Here is an 18830-nt window from a genome sequence, read left to right on the forward strand (position 1 = left end):
GCCACAGCACCTGGCTGGCCGACATTTTCTTTTCCTTAATGATTTGTGAGTTTATTCTTTTTATTTTTTTTAATTTATTTTTTATTTTATTATTTTATTTTTTTGTAGAGACAGAGTCTCACTTTATGGCCCTCGGTAGAGTGCCGTGGCATCACACAGCTCATGGCAACCTCCAACTCCTGGGCTTAAGCGATTCTCTTGCCTCAGCCTCCTGAATAGCTGGGACTACAGGCGCTCGCCACAACACCCAGCTATTTTTTGGTTGCAGTTCAGCCGGGGCCGGGTTTGAACCCGCCACCCTCGGTATATGAGGCCGGCGCCTTACCGACTGAGCCACAGGCGCCGCCCGAGTTTATTCTTTTTAAATTTTTTTGTTTCTTTTATTTTATTTTTTACAAAGTCTCACTCTGTCTCCCTGGAGTTCTGGAGTTAAGTATCATGGCATCATCATTGCTCACAGCAACCTCAAACCCTTGAGCTCAAGCAATTCTCAGAGGTCAGCTTCCAGAGTAGCTAGGATTGCAGGTGCCCAACACAATGCCAAGATAGTTTTTTTTATTTTTTTTATTTTCAGTAGAGATAGGGTCTTGCTCTTCCTCAGGCTGGTCTCTAACTCCTGAGCTCAAGCAATTCACCGTCCTTGGCCTCCCAGAGTGCTAGGATTATAGGGTAAGCCACTGTGCCCTGCCTCTGTGCGGTTTTGATGTAGTTGGTAGATATTCATTATCTAAGTATATTGTATCTCCTTGTCTCTTTTCTTTAAATCTTGTTTATTGTGTCCTTTTGCCAGATAACCATCATTGAACCATTTTTTCTTTATCATTTGCTTGTTAGTTCCTAAATTTTATGAATTCAAATTAAAAATTTTAGAGATTATTCAGTGGGACATCTCCCTCCCCAAATTTATTCTCCTTTGAAACTAGAACTTTTTTTATCTTTTTGTGATCCCTTTTGTTTTTATTTTCCCCTATTAACTTTAAGTTTCATAACATTGTTTTAGTTTATTTCTACTTTTTAATGTGTTTCATCCCCCACCCCCACCTCCTTCTCTCTCTTTCTGCTTTCCCCTTCCCCTACTCCCCACCATGTCATTAATTGTGCTTATATCAAAGTTGAATACGTAGGATTCATGCTTCTCCATTCCTATAATGCTTCACTAAGAATAATGTGTTCCATCTCCAACCAGGTTAATAAAAATGCTACAAAATCTCCATTTTTTTTAATGGCTGAATAGTATTCCATACTACAGCTTGCCAATCCATTCCTGGGTTGAGGGGAATTTAGGCTGTTTCCACATTTTGGCGATTGTAAATTGAGCTGTGATGAACAGTCTAGTACAAGTGTCTTTATAATAAAAGGTTTTTATTTTTCCTTTTGGATAGATGCCCAGTAATGGGATTGCAGGATCAAATGGGAGGTCTAGCTTGAGTTCTTTGAGGGTTCTCCATACTTCCTTCCAAAAAGGTTGTCTGAGTTTGCAGTCCCACCAGCAGGGTAAAAGTGTTCCCTTCTCTCCACATCCATGCCAGCATCTGCAGTTTTGAGATTTTGTGATGTAGGCTATTCTTGCTGGGGTTAGATGGTATCTCAGGGTGGTTTTGATTTGCATTTTTCTAATAATTAGGGATGATGAGCATTTTTTCATATGTTTGCTAGCCATTTGTCTATCTTCTTTAGAGAAGGTTCTGTTCATCCCCATTGATATATGGGATTCTGAACAATTTTATAGTTCATAATGATTTCATTTTTTATTTTCTGTTTTGTTTTTTTTTTGCAGTTTTTGGCCAGGGCCAGGCTTGAATGCACCACCCCCAGTATATGAGGCCAGTGCCCTACTTCTTGAGCCACAGCTGTCTTTTTTTTTTTAAGAGACAGAGTCTCACTTTGTCACTGTTGGTAGAGTGCTGTGGTATCACAGCTCACAGCAACCTCCAGCTCTTGGGCTTAGGCGATTCTTTTGCCTCAGCCTCCCAAGTAGCTCGGAACACAGGTGCCCATCACAACACCTGGCTATTTTTTTTGTTGCAATTTGGCCCGGGCTGGATTTGAACCCACCACCCTCAGTATATGTGGCCGGTGCCCTACTCACTGAACCACAGGCGCCACCCAGTTCAGAATGATTTCAAAAATGGCATGGAGAGTTCCCACATACCTCATACCTGTTTCTACTATTATCAACATCTTACATTGATATGATACATTTTTTATTAATGTACCAATGTTGGTGTGTGTATGTATATATATATATATGTGTATTTTTATATATATATATTTTTTTGTTTTTGAGACACAGTCTCACTATGTTGCCCTTGATAGAGTGCTATGGCTATGGTGTCACAGCTCACAGCAACCTCAGACTCTTGGGCTTAAGTGATTTTCTTTACCTCAGCCTCCCATGTAGCTGGGAATACAAGCACCGGCTACACCACCAGGCTACTTTTTTGTTGTAGTTACAGTTGTTTAGCAGGCCTGGGCCAGGTTTGAACCCATCGTCCTCTATATACGTGGCCCGCGCCCTAATCACTGAGCTACAGGTGCCAAGATAAGGTACATTTTTATTAACAGACATTTATACTTTATTCGCATGTTCTCAGTTTCTCTACAGTGTCCTTTCTCTGTCCCAGGATCTCATGTATATCACGTTACATTTAGTACTCATATGTATCAAGGTTCTTCTTCTTTTTTTTTTTTTTTTTTTTTAGAGACAGCGTCTCACTTTGCTGCCCTCGGTAGAGTGCTATGGCATCACAGCTCACAGCAACCTCCAGATCTTGGGCTTAGGCGATTCTCCTGCCTCAGCCTCCTGAGGAGCTGGGACTATAGGCGCCTGCCACAATGCCCAGCTATTTTTTGTTTTGCAGTTTGGCCGGGGCTGGGATCAAACTCGCCACCCTCAGTATGTGGGGCGGGTGCCCTACTCACAGAGCCACAGGCGCTGCCCTCTTCTTTGTTTTTGATGACTGACAGTTTTAGTAATTACTGACTGGTCAGATGTTTGTAGAGGGTCTTCAATTAAGAGTTTTAAAAAACCTGATTTATAATTCACATGCTATACAATTTACCCTTTAAAAGTATACACTTCAGTGCTTTTTAGTATATTCACAAAGTTTTCCAACTATCCCTATTATCTAATTCCAAAATATTTTCATCATGATAGAAAGAAGCCTTATAACCATAGCAATCACTCCCATTCACTTCTTCCCCATACCCTAACAATCATTAATCTTTTTTTTTTCTATGGACTTGCCTGTTCTGGACATTTCATATAAATAGAATCATAACGTATGGCCTTTTGTAACTGGCTTCTTTCACTCAGATTAATGATTTCAGAGTTTATCCATGTTGTAGCATGAATCAATATTTCATTCCTTTTTTATGACCAAATGATATCCCATTGTACGGATACATCATATCTTACCGTATTTAAGTATCCATTCATCAATTGATGAACATTCGAGTTACTTACCTATTTTGAGTATTATGAATAAGACTATTATGAAAATTCATACACATGTTTTTGCATGGATGTATGTTTGCATTTTGGGGGTTATATACTTAGGAGTAGAATTGTAGGTCACATAGTTACTATATGGCTAACATTTTTAGGTCTGGCCAAACTCTTCTAAAGTTAGTTAAGGTTCCACTTTCTCCACCTCCTTCACAACCCTTGTTATTGTCTTTTGATAATAGTCTTGAGTGGCACCTCATTGTGCTTTTCATTTGTATTACCCTAATGACTAATCTACAGATAGTATCTTTTCATATGCTGATTTGGGCCATTTTAGCTTTTTTTTTTTTTTTTTGAATAGTTCATTTAAATTCTTTGCCCATTTTTCTTTTGTGTGCGTGTATATATGTCTCTTTTTTTTGTTGTTGAGTTGTAAAACTTCTTTATGCATTCTGGTTTTTACACTCTTATTAGCTTTATGGTTTGTAAATATTTTCTAACATTCTTGTTATCTTTTCACTTTCTTGAAAACCTTTGTTTTTTGTTTTTTTTTTTTGTAGAGACAGAGTCTCACTTTATGGCCCTCGGTAGAGTGCCATGGCATCACACAGCTCACAGCAACCTCCAACTCCTGGGCTTAAGCGATTCTCTTGCCTCAGCCTCCCAAGTAACAGTCGCCCACCACAACGCTGTGCTATTTTTTTTGTTGTGGTTGTCATTGTTGTTTGGCAGGCCCGGGCTGGATTCAAACCCTCCAGCTCTGGTGTACGTGGCTGGTGCCCTAGCCACTGAGCTACAGGCACCGAGCCAGAATTTTCACAATTTGTCCTCACTCTAAAATGTATAAAGTAGAAAGGGAAGAAACATGGCTTGGCGCTGGTAGCTCAATGAGTAAGGCGCTGGCCACATACACCGAAGCTGGTGCGTTCAAGCCTGGCCTCAGCCTGCTAAACAACAGTAACAACTGCAACCAAAAAATAGCTGGGCACTGTGGCGGGCGCCCGTGGTCCCAACTACTTGGGAGGCTGAGGCAAGAGAATCGCTAAACCCCAAGAGTTTGAGGTTGCTGGCTGTGAGCTGTGTCGCCACGACACTCTACCAAAGGCGACATAGTGAGACTCTGTCTCAAAAAAAAAGAAACACTACCAAATTTCAACAGTATCACGTCATCTTAGAGTTAGGGATATTTTCTTCTGGGTTTCAAGTTGCTGGTATGTTTGCATTGACTGTGTTTTTGATCAGTTTGACTTTCCCAAACTAGCTTTTCTTTAGCACATTTAGGGAGACCAAAAGGTGATTGTAAATCAGTATTGTTTGGCCAGCAATATCTGCAAAAATTTTTTGAGGGTAGCTTGAAATTATTTTCTGAATATTTCACACGTATTTAAAGATAGGCAGACGTGGCCATTGATCCCACCCCACAACCCCCAGTTGCTGGTGGTTTCTGAAGTCCCTCACTTTACACGCCAGTACTGGGGCGCCAGGGGTCCACCAGGCCCTTCCCCTAGGTCATGGCGGTCAGGTAGGACATCCGGCGCTCTGCACTGCGGCAAGCAATCGCGCATGCGTGGCCGTAGGTGCTGGCTGGCGCACATGCGCAGGTGGGGACCAGTGCCTGGTTTTGCCGCTGCGGCAGCGAAACTTGCGCAGAGTCTGGTTGCCGCCGGAGATGCCTGAGGCGCCGGCCTGAGGAGCGGTTAGAGACGCAATGGAGCGAGCAAGGTAAGCTGTGTGGTGGCTTTTATGAAGAGATAGCCTAGAGAAGGGTCATTTTTGTTCATCAGATATTCCAAGTTTTCAAGTTTTGTATTATTGTTGTTTAAAGAGGGAATTCGGGGGACTAAATTCCTTTGTTTTGGACAAGATCTGATAGGGTGTGGAGGCTTGGGAACTCTGCCATCCGAACCCTGTGGTATTCTGTCCGCATTGTACCATGTCCTCACGTCTGTCCAATCCTATAGCAACAGGTTCTTTTCCAGGTAGATCTTTGTCCTTCAGAACAAGGTGTCTGTGGCCAGGAGGGGTCTACGGGGTGATGGCGGGGTGAGGAGTCTAGAGGGGTGACTGCGGCGTGGCGGTGCGAAGGTACATGGAGTGACCGCAGGCGCGGGGATTGGTTCTATTGACCGCAGCTGTGGTCCGGAGAGGTATGTGGGCGTGACGCCGGGACTGTGTCAGGGCTTTGCATCAGTGTGACCTCGGCAGGATGAGGGGGTACGTTAGCTTGGCAGTAGTGATTGTGGGCCTTTGGGGTATCTGAGAAGGCAGCGGAATGATTGCTGTGCTGGGGAGGGACAGTGGTGCCGTCCACAGCCTTTAGTTAGCGGAAAAGGGAGAATGTTATTTTTTCTGACCTGCAATGGCCTTCCAATTTGCGTATTGTGATTATGCTTTTTTTTTTTAAGCTGCCCAACTTCTACAATGAAGTAATAACTTCATAAATAGATAATTTCTTTGTATTTAAACGTTTTGTGGTTCCTCGCTATTAAGATAGGGAAATGACAGGCAGATACTGCTTTTATGGATCACCTGACATTCAAGGTTATGGTGGATAGGCGCTCTTTTTTCCACTGGTTTTTACTGTGTTCAGAATCAGCTTTGAAAGCTATTGAGATTTGGTATTTGGGGAGGGGGGGTCCCTGCTGGCGTCACTGCCATTGTGCAGCTCCGCGGAGATGGCCGCCACTGCAGTAGTACAGGTCTGCGCAGGCGCGGTGGAGTGGGGGAGGCTGCCCCTCCCCACAAAGGGGGAGGTGGGGAGCAGGCTTTCAGTGAATCTACTCAGCTTTTGCGGTGATGCAGGCTCAGCCACACCTTCGCTTGGTGCTGGTTAGGGGAGGTGCAGCGATAGAGTAGGAGGCTGCCCCCTCCTCAAATTGCTGCAGCATGGAAAGGTGCAGGGTGCACCGATGTAGCGGGGATGACAGCCGCCACCACCAGCGGTGGGTACCCGGTGGGAAGAAGGGCTGTGCAACCTCGGCATAGAAGACATGGCGGTCATCTCCTTCACCTGGCTGATACAGAAGTTGCTCCTTTTCTCTTGTGGCGCAACAGCAGTGGGAGGGGAAATGAAGAAGGAGATGGGTAGGCACAGGCTCCGCCTAGTTGGCATGGCAGCCACTCCCTCCCCATAGTTGTGCGTGGAGAACTGGAGGGGAATGAGAGAGCACCCAGGGATTTGTGCAGCCTGTGTGGGATGGCAGCTGCACTGCGCTTTTCAGTTCTGTAGCAGACTGGAGGGGCAGTGATGTGGAGGCCAACAAATGCGCAGCCATCCTCGGACCTGCAGTGCTGCTTCAGGCAGCCTCTATTACTGGTAGTTTAAATTTGTTTTCTGGCTCTTTAGAAAATCCTTCATTTTTGTTTTTCTAGATTCTTCCTTGGTTGTATTATGCCAATTAAATTGTCTAATTCTCCATTTTCAGAGTAGATTCAGCAACCCGTTATTTAATTCTCCTTCCCATATCCTTTTATTTTTCACTTTTTAGATTCGGGAATTTAACATTTACATCACCACCTAGAGTCTTTTATCCTTCTTAATCTTGGGGTATTCCATCCTGACCCATCACTTAGATGCTTTCCTTAAAGAGGGTTGAGGGGATCAGGGTGCCATCCTCCCAAGGTGAAGGGTGTGCCAAACACTGACGCTGCTAGGTTTTTGGAAGCTGAAAGCAGCAATTTGTATTTGCTTAAAAAAAGAGAAGAAAAGAGAATCAGAGATGTGGGGGAGAATCTTATTGGGCTAAGGTCGGGATAATTGCCTTTAGTTGGATTTTAATATTAATGCTTTTGATAATAATTAAGTTGGAGCTACTGTGGGAACTTGATGAGAAAGGATAGTGAATGATGTAGTTGAATTCTTAATATTGCAGTGGTTTTTTCCTAAGCATTTTATTTTAATGATTTTTTTCCTTTGTAGGATTTTCATGTTTTTTTTTTTTCTTTTTACATTTTTCTCCCCCTTTCATAAACATTATGTCTGGTGGTGTTGAGCTATAATTAATGAAAATCTGAGAAACTTGAAAAGCTTTGTGCTGGAATTCTCTGTGTAGTCAAAAAAATAAGAGGAATCTGGGATTTTGTGTGATGTTTATCATTTACCTATTTTTTTTCCCTGTTTGTATGGATACTGAATCAAATATATTTTGATTTAACTTCTGATTATTTGGCTATTTTCAGGCTGTCCTGGTCTGCCATTTTGTAGACTTTCACTCAGGCTCAGGATCTCAACATGGCTGATCCCTTTGGAAATACCTCATAAAGTTTCAAGGTGTCTATCCTACCCTGTGAAACTGGCTCAATACTAGGCTTTTTGAAAACAAGGAGCTTGAGCACACTTGTGATTTAAAGCAAGGAAGGAAGGACCTTTCTGTTGTTAGCTAATGCAAGGTCTTGGGTTTATTAATGTAATTTATTTTGTAATATCTTGATTTCCCTATTCTGACAAGTGTTTTTATTACTGAAATATTTCTCCCATTTGTTTATGGTTACTCTGCATCTTTATTTCTCTCTTACCCTCTTTTCTTAATCAATTAATATGTTTAAAAGTTTTCCAAGTTTCACTTTTAAGATGTTAAAACTTCCTAGTTAATTTCTTATATTTATCACTGTATTCTGTTAATGTAGGTATTTTTAGGAAGAATACTTGAAGTAAGCAGGTTATGAATGCTTCCCTTCAAAAACATGACACGGATGGTGAAGTTTTAAAAAAATCATCTTTCCTCCCTGTGGAACCATCACTGGTCCTTTCTCTACTTTGTGGAGAGAAAGCTTGAATTGAAGTTGTTACTATTAAAAGTCAGTTGACTCAATTTACTTTTCTATCTGTCTTTATTTTTTTAAGAGATGGGAATCCTATATTGCCCCAGAATTGACTTGAACTCCTGGTCTGAGGTGATCCTCATGTACTTGGCTCCCAAGTAGCTGGGACTAAAGGCATACCCCCCCATACCACGCTAATTTTTCTATTTTTTACTTTTTTTTTTTTTTTGTACTTACAGGGTCTTACTGTGTTTCTAAGGCTGGTCTCCACTCTGAAGTCAAGAAGTCTTCACACTTTGGTATCCAAGATAATAGGATTACAGGCATGAGCCATCCCACCCATCAAGAATTCTCATTTTGGAGATTCTCCCCAGGTTTTGTTTTGAAGGAAGTGATTTTTCTTTTTCTTTTTTTTTTGAGACAGAGTCTCACTATGTCACCCTCAGTAGAGTGCCGTGGGTGCCACCAACTCTTGGGTTTAAGTGATTTTCTTGCCTTTTCAGCCTCCCAACTATCTGGGACTACAGGTGCCCCCCACTACACCTGGCTATTTTTTGTTGCAGTTGTTTAGCTGGCCCATGCTGGGTTTGAACCCACCACCCTCAGGTTATGTGGCTAGTGCTGTAACCACTGTGCTACAGGCGCAGAGCCAGACTTTGCTTACTTTTTGGGTTGTACACTGACTTACATTAACTTTTTGGTTTAAAAAAAAATTTTAATTCCGGAGATTGTAGTTAAATTTTTGTTGTTGGGTTTTGATATAAAGCATATTGTTGTATAGAAAGTGAAGCAGTTAGGAATAAAATTACAGTATACTGATTTTTTTTTTCTTTTCAGTAAATTGCTGGATTATTGTGTCTTTCAATAAAAATCTTAGAGAAAAAAATTTGTGTACATATTACTACATTTTTCCCTCTAAATGCTTCATTTTCTGAAATGCTGATTTCTGGATTGGGAGTGTAGGTAGGAAGAGTATGTGTACATAAATGTATCAAGAATATTAGGAAGCTTCAATGTTTTGAAACAAAGGCTCACAGATGATTTTGCATATAGCTTAAAAATAAGTAGATTCAGAAAATTGAACTAATACATTTTTGTATAATGGGTGTTTTCTTAACTTAACTCTGACCTGTTTGTCCTGAGCTACTGCTGGAAGGGGTAAAGGAATTCAGGAAATTTTTTCAGTAGTGTTTGCAATTATGCAATATTGTATTAATCATGATGTTATTGATGATATCTCCACTTACTGTATTAAAATAGTTATTTCATGATTAAATATATTTATATAACCATAATGTTGTAGCATGAATCAGTACTTCTTTTCTTTTTATGGCAGAATGACTTTCCTTTGAATGTATATTCCATACTGCAACATATTTTGTTTATCCTTTTATCACTTGATAGACATTTGAGTTTATTTTCACTTTTTGAGAATTATGTATAATGAATGCTTCAGGAACATGTATAAATTTATATTTTTTAATATCACTTTGTCAGTAGAGTTGCTAGGTTGTATGTTAAATTCATAGTTAATATTTTTAGGGATTGCCAGAAGTTGTACCAGTTTCAATTCTAACTAGCAATTTGTCTACACCCTCCTCAACTCCTGTGGTTAGGTTATTATTTTTGTTTGTTTTAGATGGTAAGCCTATGTGGTTTGCGAATATTTTCTCCTGTTCTAGTAATTATGTTTCTACTTTCTTAGTGTCTTTTGCGGCAAAGACTTTTGTTCTTACTTTTGATGAGATCAAAGTTATTTCTTACACTACTTGTACTTTAGGTGTCATATTTAAGAAGCCATTGCCTAATCAGAGGTCATAATTTTAAAATGGGTAAAGTGTTATCATTAATAAATTTAATATATATTTGGTTTAAAATAATTTGTATGACTTGATTAGAATATTTAAATTATTGAAAGAATGAAATAATCATGGGTTATTGGTAAGCTGTTTACCAATTTTCATCTAATATGACTTAAAATAGCTAGTGTTCAAAGAATTAGCTTTTGGGATGTGTCCTTTGAATCTGCCTTTGAGGTATAAGTTGCATCATTGACCTTTTCTTATCTGTGGCAAACATAAACCTATTTTACTGTGCTTACATTGTAAACCTATCTTTATCCATCTCAGTATACTGGGTTTCATGCTTAAAAAATAACTCACATCACTTTTGTGCCTTTTCTTAATTTTAATTTGGCATTTTTAAATTGCACTTTTCAATGGTTTATGGCCAGCCCGAGTTGTGTGTGTGTGTATGGGGGGTGGAGGGGATTCATGCTCAGTTTCATTGTGCAGCCATTTTCTGAGGTGTTCTGCAGATCATAGCTGGTGGGGTGTGTGTGTATTCTTGTATGTGTGTATATGTTTTTGCTAAGTTGGTAACTTTTCTGTTTAAATAGCTCTTACATTTTTTCTTTTGGAAATCCTAAGAAAGCAGCATTTCATAAGTGGTTTTATTTTTGTTGTTGTTTTTTGTAAGACAGACTCACTCCGTCACCTTGGTTATAGTGCTTCGGTATCGTCATACCTCATAGTAACCTCCTTTTCTTGGGATCAAATGATCCTTTTGCCTCAGACCCCCCTGCAGCTGAGAATACAGGCACCTATCATGATACCTGGCTAGTTTTTCTATTTTTAGTAGAAATGAGTTCTCATTTTTGCTGAGGCTGGAACTCCTGAGCTCAAGGAATCCACCTGCCTTAGCTTCCCGGAGTGCTAGGATTATAGGCGTGAGCCACCATGCCTGGCCTTTCAAGAGATTTTAAAAGTAGATATTTTGAAATGTAAGCACTCTGCTCTCATTCAACTATGGAGTATCTCTACCACATACATATAGTATACTACTGTACTGTATTATATCCTGAAAAATATTTTCCCAAATCATTGTTTTAGAATCAGCTTTGCTATTTGGGGGGTAAGGATGAGTAGATCTTTGTGTTTGTTTTTTTTTGTGTGTATGTATTTATGCCTCTGTTATGACTCCTAAAAGGAAAAAGGGGTTGTAGCATCGGTCATGACTAGAAGATAAAGATTTAATATTTTTATTATAACTTGTTTTAATTAGATTGTAGATACTTTTAAAAGACTGTTATATTAAATAGAAATCTAAGTATCACCTTTAGGGTGGTGCCCATAGCTCAGGGAGTAGGGCGCTGGCCATATCCCCAGACTGGTGATTTTGACCCCGTTCCAGGCCTGCTAAACAACAGTGACAAAACTGCAACAAAAAAAGTAGCCGAGTGTAGTAGCAGGCACCTATAGTTCCACCTATGTGGGAGGATAAGGCAAGAGAATTGATTAAACCCAAGAATTTGAAGTTGCTGTGAGCTGTGACGCCACAATACTCTATTGAGGGCGACATAGTGAGACTCTGTCTCCAAAAAAAATAAATAAATAAAAATATCACCTTTAAATAGATAGTTGTTTTATATGTTGATATAGTTTATTGACCAAGTTTTACTTTTGCAGGGATCGCTTACACCTGAGACGGACTACAGAACAGCACGTCCCAGAGGTGGAAGTCCAAGTCAAACGCAGAAGAACAGCCTCACTGAGCAACCAAGAGTGAGTATAGTCTTGATTGAGGACCAATTCAGGTTAGAAACCTATTTCTGATGAAACAAAGTATCATTAAAACAAACTTAACTGAAGAGCACCTGTGTAGAATAAAAAGACACAGTAAAACAATGAAATTCTTGTTTGTGTTGTCCTAATGTAAATCAAACTTTTAAAGCATAAGTCTATTTCTTTTTGATATATGTGTGTAAGTGGATTTTATCATTATAAAATTTGGTATTTCGCCTTCAACATACGCATACTTAAGTTATCTTTGTGTTGTTTATTATTTTATTATCAAATCACTTTGTATACTTGGATAATATTCTGTCATTGAAAGAAAATCTACATATTTGTTTTTTTTTGTTTGTTTTTTTTTGGCTGGGGCTGGGTTTGAACCCATTATCTCTGGCATATGGGGCTGGCGCCCTATTCCTTTGAATCACAGGCACCGCACTACCTACTCATTTTTGCTCTACAATGTTTAGGTTTTTGTTTTGGGTTAGTGCATTTATCTAGTTAAAAATATAAACTAATATATATGTAATATTTGCTCTGTATTTAGGATGGGTACACCTATTGCCCAGGCTGATAGACATAGTTGGGCGGCACCTGTGGCTCAGTGGGTAGGGCGCTGGCCATATACCGAGGGTGGCAAGTTTGAATTCGGCCCTGGCTAAACTGCAACAACAACAAAAATAGCCAGGTGTTGTGGCAGATGCTTGTAGTCCCAGCTACTCAGGAGGCTGAGGCAAAAGAATCGCCTAAGCCCAAGGGCTGGAAGTTGCTGTGAGCTGTGACGCTACAGCACTCTACCATTCTACCAAGGGCAACAAAGTGAGACTGTGTCTCAAAGAAAAAAAAAAAAAAACAGACACACTTAGACACAAACATTTTAATTTAGATTTTTAGCAGGCAAATTTTATTTAAAATAAATGAATTTTTTTGTTTTTGTTTTTTTGAGGCAGAGTCTCCCTATTTCACCCTCAGTACTCAGTAGAGTTCTATGGTGTCACAGCTCATAGCAACCTCAAACTCTTGGGCTTAAGTGATTCTCTTTGCCTCAGCCTCCCAAGTAACTGGGACTACAGGCACCCGCCACAATGCCCGGCTATTTTTATTTTTGTGTTGTTGCAGTCGTTTAGCTGGCCTGGGTTAGGTTTGAACCCATCACCTTTGGTGTATGTGGCTGGTGTCATAACCACTGTGCTACAGGTACCCGGCCAAATGAACATTTTTAATTACGTGATCCATACTGAGTACTCATTACATTTTTGGCATACTGTCATTACCACTAACATTTTGACAGAATCAATAGGTAGCATATTTTTCTTTCCTATAGTTATGTTATTTCAAAAAAATTATAAATATTAATATATGAACACATTTCTTTGTAAAATATGTTTTTACTTAACAGTGGGTCTCTTAAAGCTACCACCAGTTAATTCCTTTTTCCTTTGTAGAAATAATCCCTAAATACCTTGATCTTTACCTTTTCAGACTTGTCCTACACTTTCATGTGTGTGTTCGCGTGCGTGTGTGCATGTGTGTCTGTAAGAGAGAAGAAAAGATTTGGTTTCATATATGACACTGCTATATGTAATTGTAACAATTTATGATATGGGGATATTTCAATGTTATTGCATATAATTCTACATTTTTTACAGATCACAGAACTAGGTGGTGTAATAACATGATTATTTTCATCATTAGCCTGCTGATGGATATTTAGTTTGTGTTTTTCTGTTATTAACAGTGAAGACAAGAGCAGTCACTCCGAAAATTCAGGGTATTAATACGGTATATATATATATATATATATTTTTTTTTTTTTTGCGATTTTTGGCCAGGGCTGGGTTTGAACCCACCACCTCCGGCATATGGCGCCGGTGCCCTACTCCTTTGAGCCACAGGTGCCACCCTTAATGCGGTATATTAATGTATTTTTAGACCAAGTCTTATTCTGTGGCCCTGGATAGAGTGATATGGTATCACAGCTCATAGCAACTTCAAACTCTTGGGCTCAAGTGATCCTCTTGCCTCAGCCTCCCCAGTGGCTGGGACTACAGGAGCCCGCCACAATACCTGACTAGTTTTTTAAAATTTTTTTAGTGGAGATGGGGTCTTTTTCTTGCTTAGGCTGGTATTAAACTCCTGAGCTCAAGCAATCTACCTGGCGAGGCCTCCCAAACTGCTAGGATTACAGGTGTGAGCTACCATGCCTGGCCAATACTAATTATTTGATTTCATTTTCTATGATTTAAAGTATTTACTTCATTGTAAACTGGGTAGCATTTTTTGTCTTACTTTTTGTTTGCTTATTTTTTATGTAAAAAATTGTAAACCATTTGTTTTTATGTTTTAAATTACTGGTGAGGGTGAAGAATTTTCCCTATTTAGTTTTGTTTGTAAATTCGTGGTATATAATTTAATTTCATTTTCAGAATTGCTTTGGAAGGAACATTTTATAAAGGTCTTACATAATTTTATTATTGTTTTATTGATAATTACTTTATAAACATTTTGTATAATAATTTGTCCTTTATAATAGGCTATTTGACTTTGCATTCTTTTTTTTTTTTAGAGACAGAGTCTCACTTTGTTGCTCTAGGTAGAGTGCTGTGGCATCACAGCTCACAGCAACCTCCAGCTCTTGGGCTTAGGTGATTCTCCTGCTCAGCCTCCCAAGTAGCTGGGACTACAGGCACCTGCCACAACACCCAGTTATTATTTTGTTGCAGTTTGGCCTAAGCCGGGTTTGAACCCACAACCCTCGGTATATGGGGCCGGCACCCCACTCACCAAGCCACAGACACAGCCTAATTTTGCATTTTCTTTGATGTGGTAATATCTTTTTTCTCCTTTCAGTCTTTTGTAACTGTAAGATTCTAATTAATTAATTAATTTTTGAAGAAAAAGTCTTGCTCTCTTGCAATGGTTGGAGTGCCCTATACAGTAAGTACCTCACTGTAACCACCAAATCCTGGGCTCAAGCAATCCTTCCACTTCAGCATCTTTTGAGCCATTGTACCCAGCTCCAAGGTTTTTAAAGTTCCATTGATATTCTCAGAGTTTGTAGAGATAATTTGGAGATTCTGGTGGGGCTAGGGTTGTCATAGGATCTCTCAGAGCAAGATCATGTTAGTGGGGTGAATTTTCCATCATGTTTATTTTAAGAATTTTCATCCCATATAATAGCATCATTGTGGACTAAAACAACAGGTGATGTCATTGTCATCTTGTTTTGGGATGAGGTAAGCCTTCTTTAGTGTCTTTAATTGTCCGTGTCTTTGGAAACTCTTTGATACTTTTTGAAGAATAAATAACTTAAATTTTTCTGACCTCAGGGCAGTACCTGTGGCTCAGTGGGTAGGGCACTGGCCCCATATACTGTGCGTGGTGGGTTCGAACCTGGTCCTGGACAAATTGCAACAAAAAAATAGCCAGGCATTGTGGCAGGCACCTGTAGTCCCAGCTACTTGGGAGGCTGAGGCAAGAGAATGGCCTAAACCCAGGAGTTGGAGGTTGCTGTGAGCTGTGATGCCACAGCACTCTACCAAGGGCGATAAAATGAGACTCCTTCTCTAAAAAAGAAAAAAAATATTCTTACCTCCATTATATAGAGTGTATAAATAGCAACATCTTGAATTTGGGGAAGGATCTGAGGTGAGTTAGGGATATAGTATTATTTATCCACTTATGCCTCTTCATTTTGAGAAAATGGATTTATAGGAACAGGTAAGCAGCATTCATGTGCTCAGGATTCTCTGGGTAGGGACACTTAGTTGTTATTCTTTATGTTATGAGTGTTACTTTAATGTTTAGTCATTCATTTCCTACCTTCTTCCAAACTGAAAAGACTGGGTTATCATTAGTATCCTCTCCAGAAAATTCAAGGAAAATTGAATAAAACTCAACACAAGATACAAATGGAATACTCTACAAACCAATGATAAATGTTAATAGAAGTTTGTTTGAATATTTATTTATTTATTTGATTTTTTTAACTCCTGGAATTGATGGCTATACGATGCCTCCCTTTTTTAAGACAGTCTCACTATCGCCCTCAGTACTGAGTGCTGTGGCATCATAGCTCACAGCAATCTCAACCTCTTGGGCTTAAGTGATTCTCTTGCCTCAGCTCCTGAGTAGCAGAGCCTACAGGTGCCAGCCACAATGCCTGGCTATTTTTAGAGATGGGAGTCTCACTCTTTCTCAGGCTGGTCTCGAACCTCTAAGTGTCATCCTCCTCCACCTCCCAGAGTGCTGAGATTACAGGCATGAGCCACTGTGCCTGGCTTCCCCCTTGTTTATTTTTTTATTTTTTCTTGAGGCGATAGAATCTTACTATGTCACCCTCGGTAGAGTGCTGTGACCTTGTCACAGCTCACAGCAACCTCAAACTCTAGGGCTTAACCGATTCTCCTGCCTCAGCCTCCCAAGTAGCTGGGACTACAGGCACCCACCACAATGCCTGGCTATTATTTGGTTGCAGTTGTCATTGTTGTTTGGCGGGCCTGGGCTGGATTCAAACCCGCCAGCTCTGCTATATGTGGCTGACGCCTTAGCCACTTGAGCTACAGGCACCTAGCCAGCCCTATCCTTTTACTCAGGAATTTCTTTATTTTCTTTTGTGGTTCTTATTAGCATAAATTTAGGTGTGATTCTAGGGACCTACCTTGAATAACAAAGAAATCCTTGTTATTTGGTAAATTCACAGTGCTTGGAAGTAATATCCTAGGAACCAGAGAAAAAGGCCAGTTAGATTAATTCTTTCTTTTTTTTTTTTTTTTATGAGATGGAGTCTCACTATGTCACCCTCAGTAGAGAGCTCTGGTATCACAGTTCAAAGTAACCTCTAACTCTTGGGCTTAAGCAATTCTCTTGTCTCAGCCTCCCAAGCAGCTGGGACTATAGATGCCCACCACAACGCCTGGCTATTCTTTTGTTGCAGTTGTCGTTGTTGTTTAGCAGGCCCAGGCCGGGTTTAAACCTGCCTGCCTCGGTGTCTGTGGCCAGTGCCCTAACTGCTGAGCCACGGGCCCTGAGCCTCTTTTTTTTTTTTTTTTCTTAAGATAGAGTCTCACTTTGTCACCCTCATTAGAGTGCCGTGGTGTCATAGCATAAACAACCTCAAACTCTTGGGCTCAAGTGGTCCTGCTGCCTCAGCTTCCCAAGTAGCTGAAACTACAGGTGTCCACCATGACACCCGGCTATTTTTTCTTTTTAGAGACAGGGTCTCGCTCTTGCTCAGGCTGGTCTTGAACTCCCGAACTCAGGCATATACCTCAGTCTCCCAGAGTGCTAGGATTACAGGCGTGAACCTCCATTCATGGCCTTAGATTAATTCTTTATTATTCAAAAACATGATAAAATACTTTTGAATAACTGCAGGAAAGGGTCCTATTTCCAAGTTCTTATTTATCAAAAAGGGCAGAATTCTTAATGATATCTCTCCTCAAGTCATTATAATTTCCTATTATGTTCATGGTAAGATTTTACATCCAGGTTACCAATTCATAGCTGTATGTTGAGGGCTTGTCTCTAGAATTTCCTGCGTACTACTAAATGGATTGCACAGTTTCAGAGTACTTAAACAGCCTAGGCCCTGGAAGTTCTTTGTTTTATGTCATGACTTTTCAGGAGATTAGTACGAATGATAGCCTTAAAATTTCATTGAAAAAACTTTAGCAAATTCTTTATCCCACCCAAAGGGAGAAAGGATTATTTCACACAGGATGTTTGGAAAATGTGAGTGTATATGATACTGGTAGTGTTTCTGTATGACTGCCAGCTTTTGGGTTTTTAGTTATTTGGAAATGGTAAATATCTAGATCTTTGAACATCTGTGTGCAGTGGCTCCTCTATTTTGTTTATTGTTTCCTCATAAGGTAATGATATTCTGACCCTAAAGGAAGGTGTTCTTAAAATGTAAGGGTCTCTTCTGTTTTTTTAATGGGGCTACAGATACACGCAAATGTCTGTTTATCATTTACAAATATTGTGCCTCTTGTCCTAGGTGTCAGTTGTACCCGAGGCGTTCTCAGCAGCGACAAGCTCCTGTGGTGGATTTCCAGGCTGAACTAAGACAGGCGTTCTTAGCTGAGACACCAAGAGGTGGTTAAAGCAGTATTGGAACAGTGAAGAAACTGATCACAAACAAAAACTAGGTTAGAACTGATTCGGTAATTACTAACAATAAAGAAACCATTAAATAATAGGGTGTTTGGGGGTTACTTAATCACTGGGGACCTGTTAAGTTCTTTTTCCTTAAAAGCTTCACACATTACATAAAGTATAAAAAAAGTAAAACCAGGTCTTTAATTTTCCTGACTCTTTTGTCATATTTCTGTTTTATTTTTCCTGCCCTAACTTTTTTTTGTTATATTTCTGTTTTATATCCACATTTTATAGTTCATGTGTTTTAAGTTTTATTCCTATTTTCTATGGATTTTCACTTGTGAATGATATATAAAATGCTATATTATAAATGGCTGTTAAATATCCCAGCCTAGTGAATGTTTTATAATTCTCTTTTGCAGGATACTTCATTTTTTTTTTTTTTTTTTTACTGGTAGTTTGAACAAGACTTCAGCAAATAGCTTTTCATAAAACATTAGGCATTGATTTTCTCAGATACATGTGTGTGAAAATAAATAGATTCAAAGTACATTTTCTAAATTGAATTGCAAACATTAGTTTTCTTGCCTTCAAAAAATGTGTCAATTATAGGGTGGCATCTGTGGCTCAGTAAGTAGGGCGCTGGCCCCATATACCGAGGGTGGTGGGTTCGAACCTGACTCCAGCCAAACTACAACAACAACAAAAATAGCTGGGCGTTGTGGCAGGCACCTGTGGTCACAGCTACTTGGGAGGCTGAGGCAAGAGAATCGTCTAAGCCCAGGAGTTGGAGGTTACTGTGAGCTGTGATGCTACAGCACTCTACCAAGGGCGATAAAGCGAGACTCTGCCTCTAAAAAAAAAAGTGTCAATTATAATACATTTTCATCAAGATTAGTTATTTTAATTAAAATATCATTAACAATTAATGTTAAAGAATTGAAATA

At 39.7% G+C, this 18830-nt stretch overlaps 1 protein-coding gene across 1 annotated transcript; it reads left to right on the top strand.

Moving 5' to 3' along the window:
- Positions 1 to 5034: 5034 nt before the first annotated feature.
- SNURF (SNRPN upstream open reading frame) lies at positions 5035 to 17922 on the top strand. The gene is made up of 3 exons (XM_053581992.1): positions 5035 to 5170; positions 11677 to 11772; positions 17783 to 17922. Exons 1-3 carry the CDS (start codon positions 5157 to 5159, stop codon positions 17886 to 17888), a joined length of 216 nt encoding a protein of 71 aa, XP_053437967.1. The 5' UTR covers positions 5035 to 5156; the 3' UTR covers positions 17889 to 17922.
- The last annotated feature ends 908 nt before the right edge of the window (positions 17923 to 18830 follow it).

Source organism: Nycticebus coucang, chromosome 2 (genome assembly GCF_027406575.1).
Source record: "Nycticebus coucang isolate mNycCou1 chromosome 2, mNycCou1.pri, whole genome shotgun sequence".
NCBI classification, from domain to species: Eukaryota; Metazoa; Chordata; class Mammalia; order Primates; family Lorisidae; genus Nycticebus; species Nycticebus coucang.

Excerpts from the sequence above, each read along its gene's own strand:
- SNURF (XM_053581992.1), top strand. Across the intron at positions 11,773-17,782 it reads GCCTCACTGAGCAACCAAGA|GTGTCAGTTGTACCCGAGGC; the intron begins GTGAGTATAGTC and ends CTCTTGTCCTAG.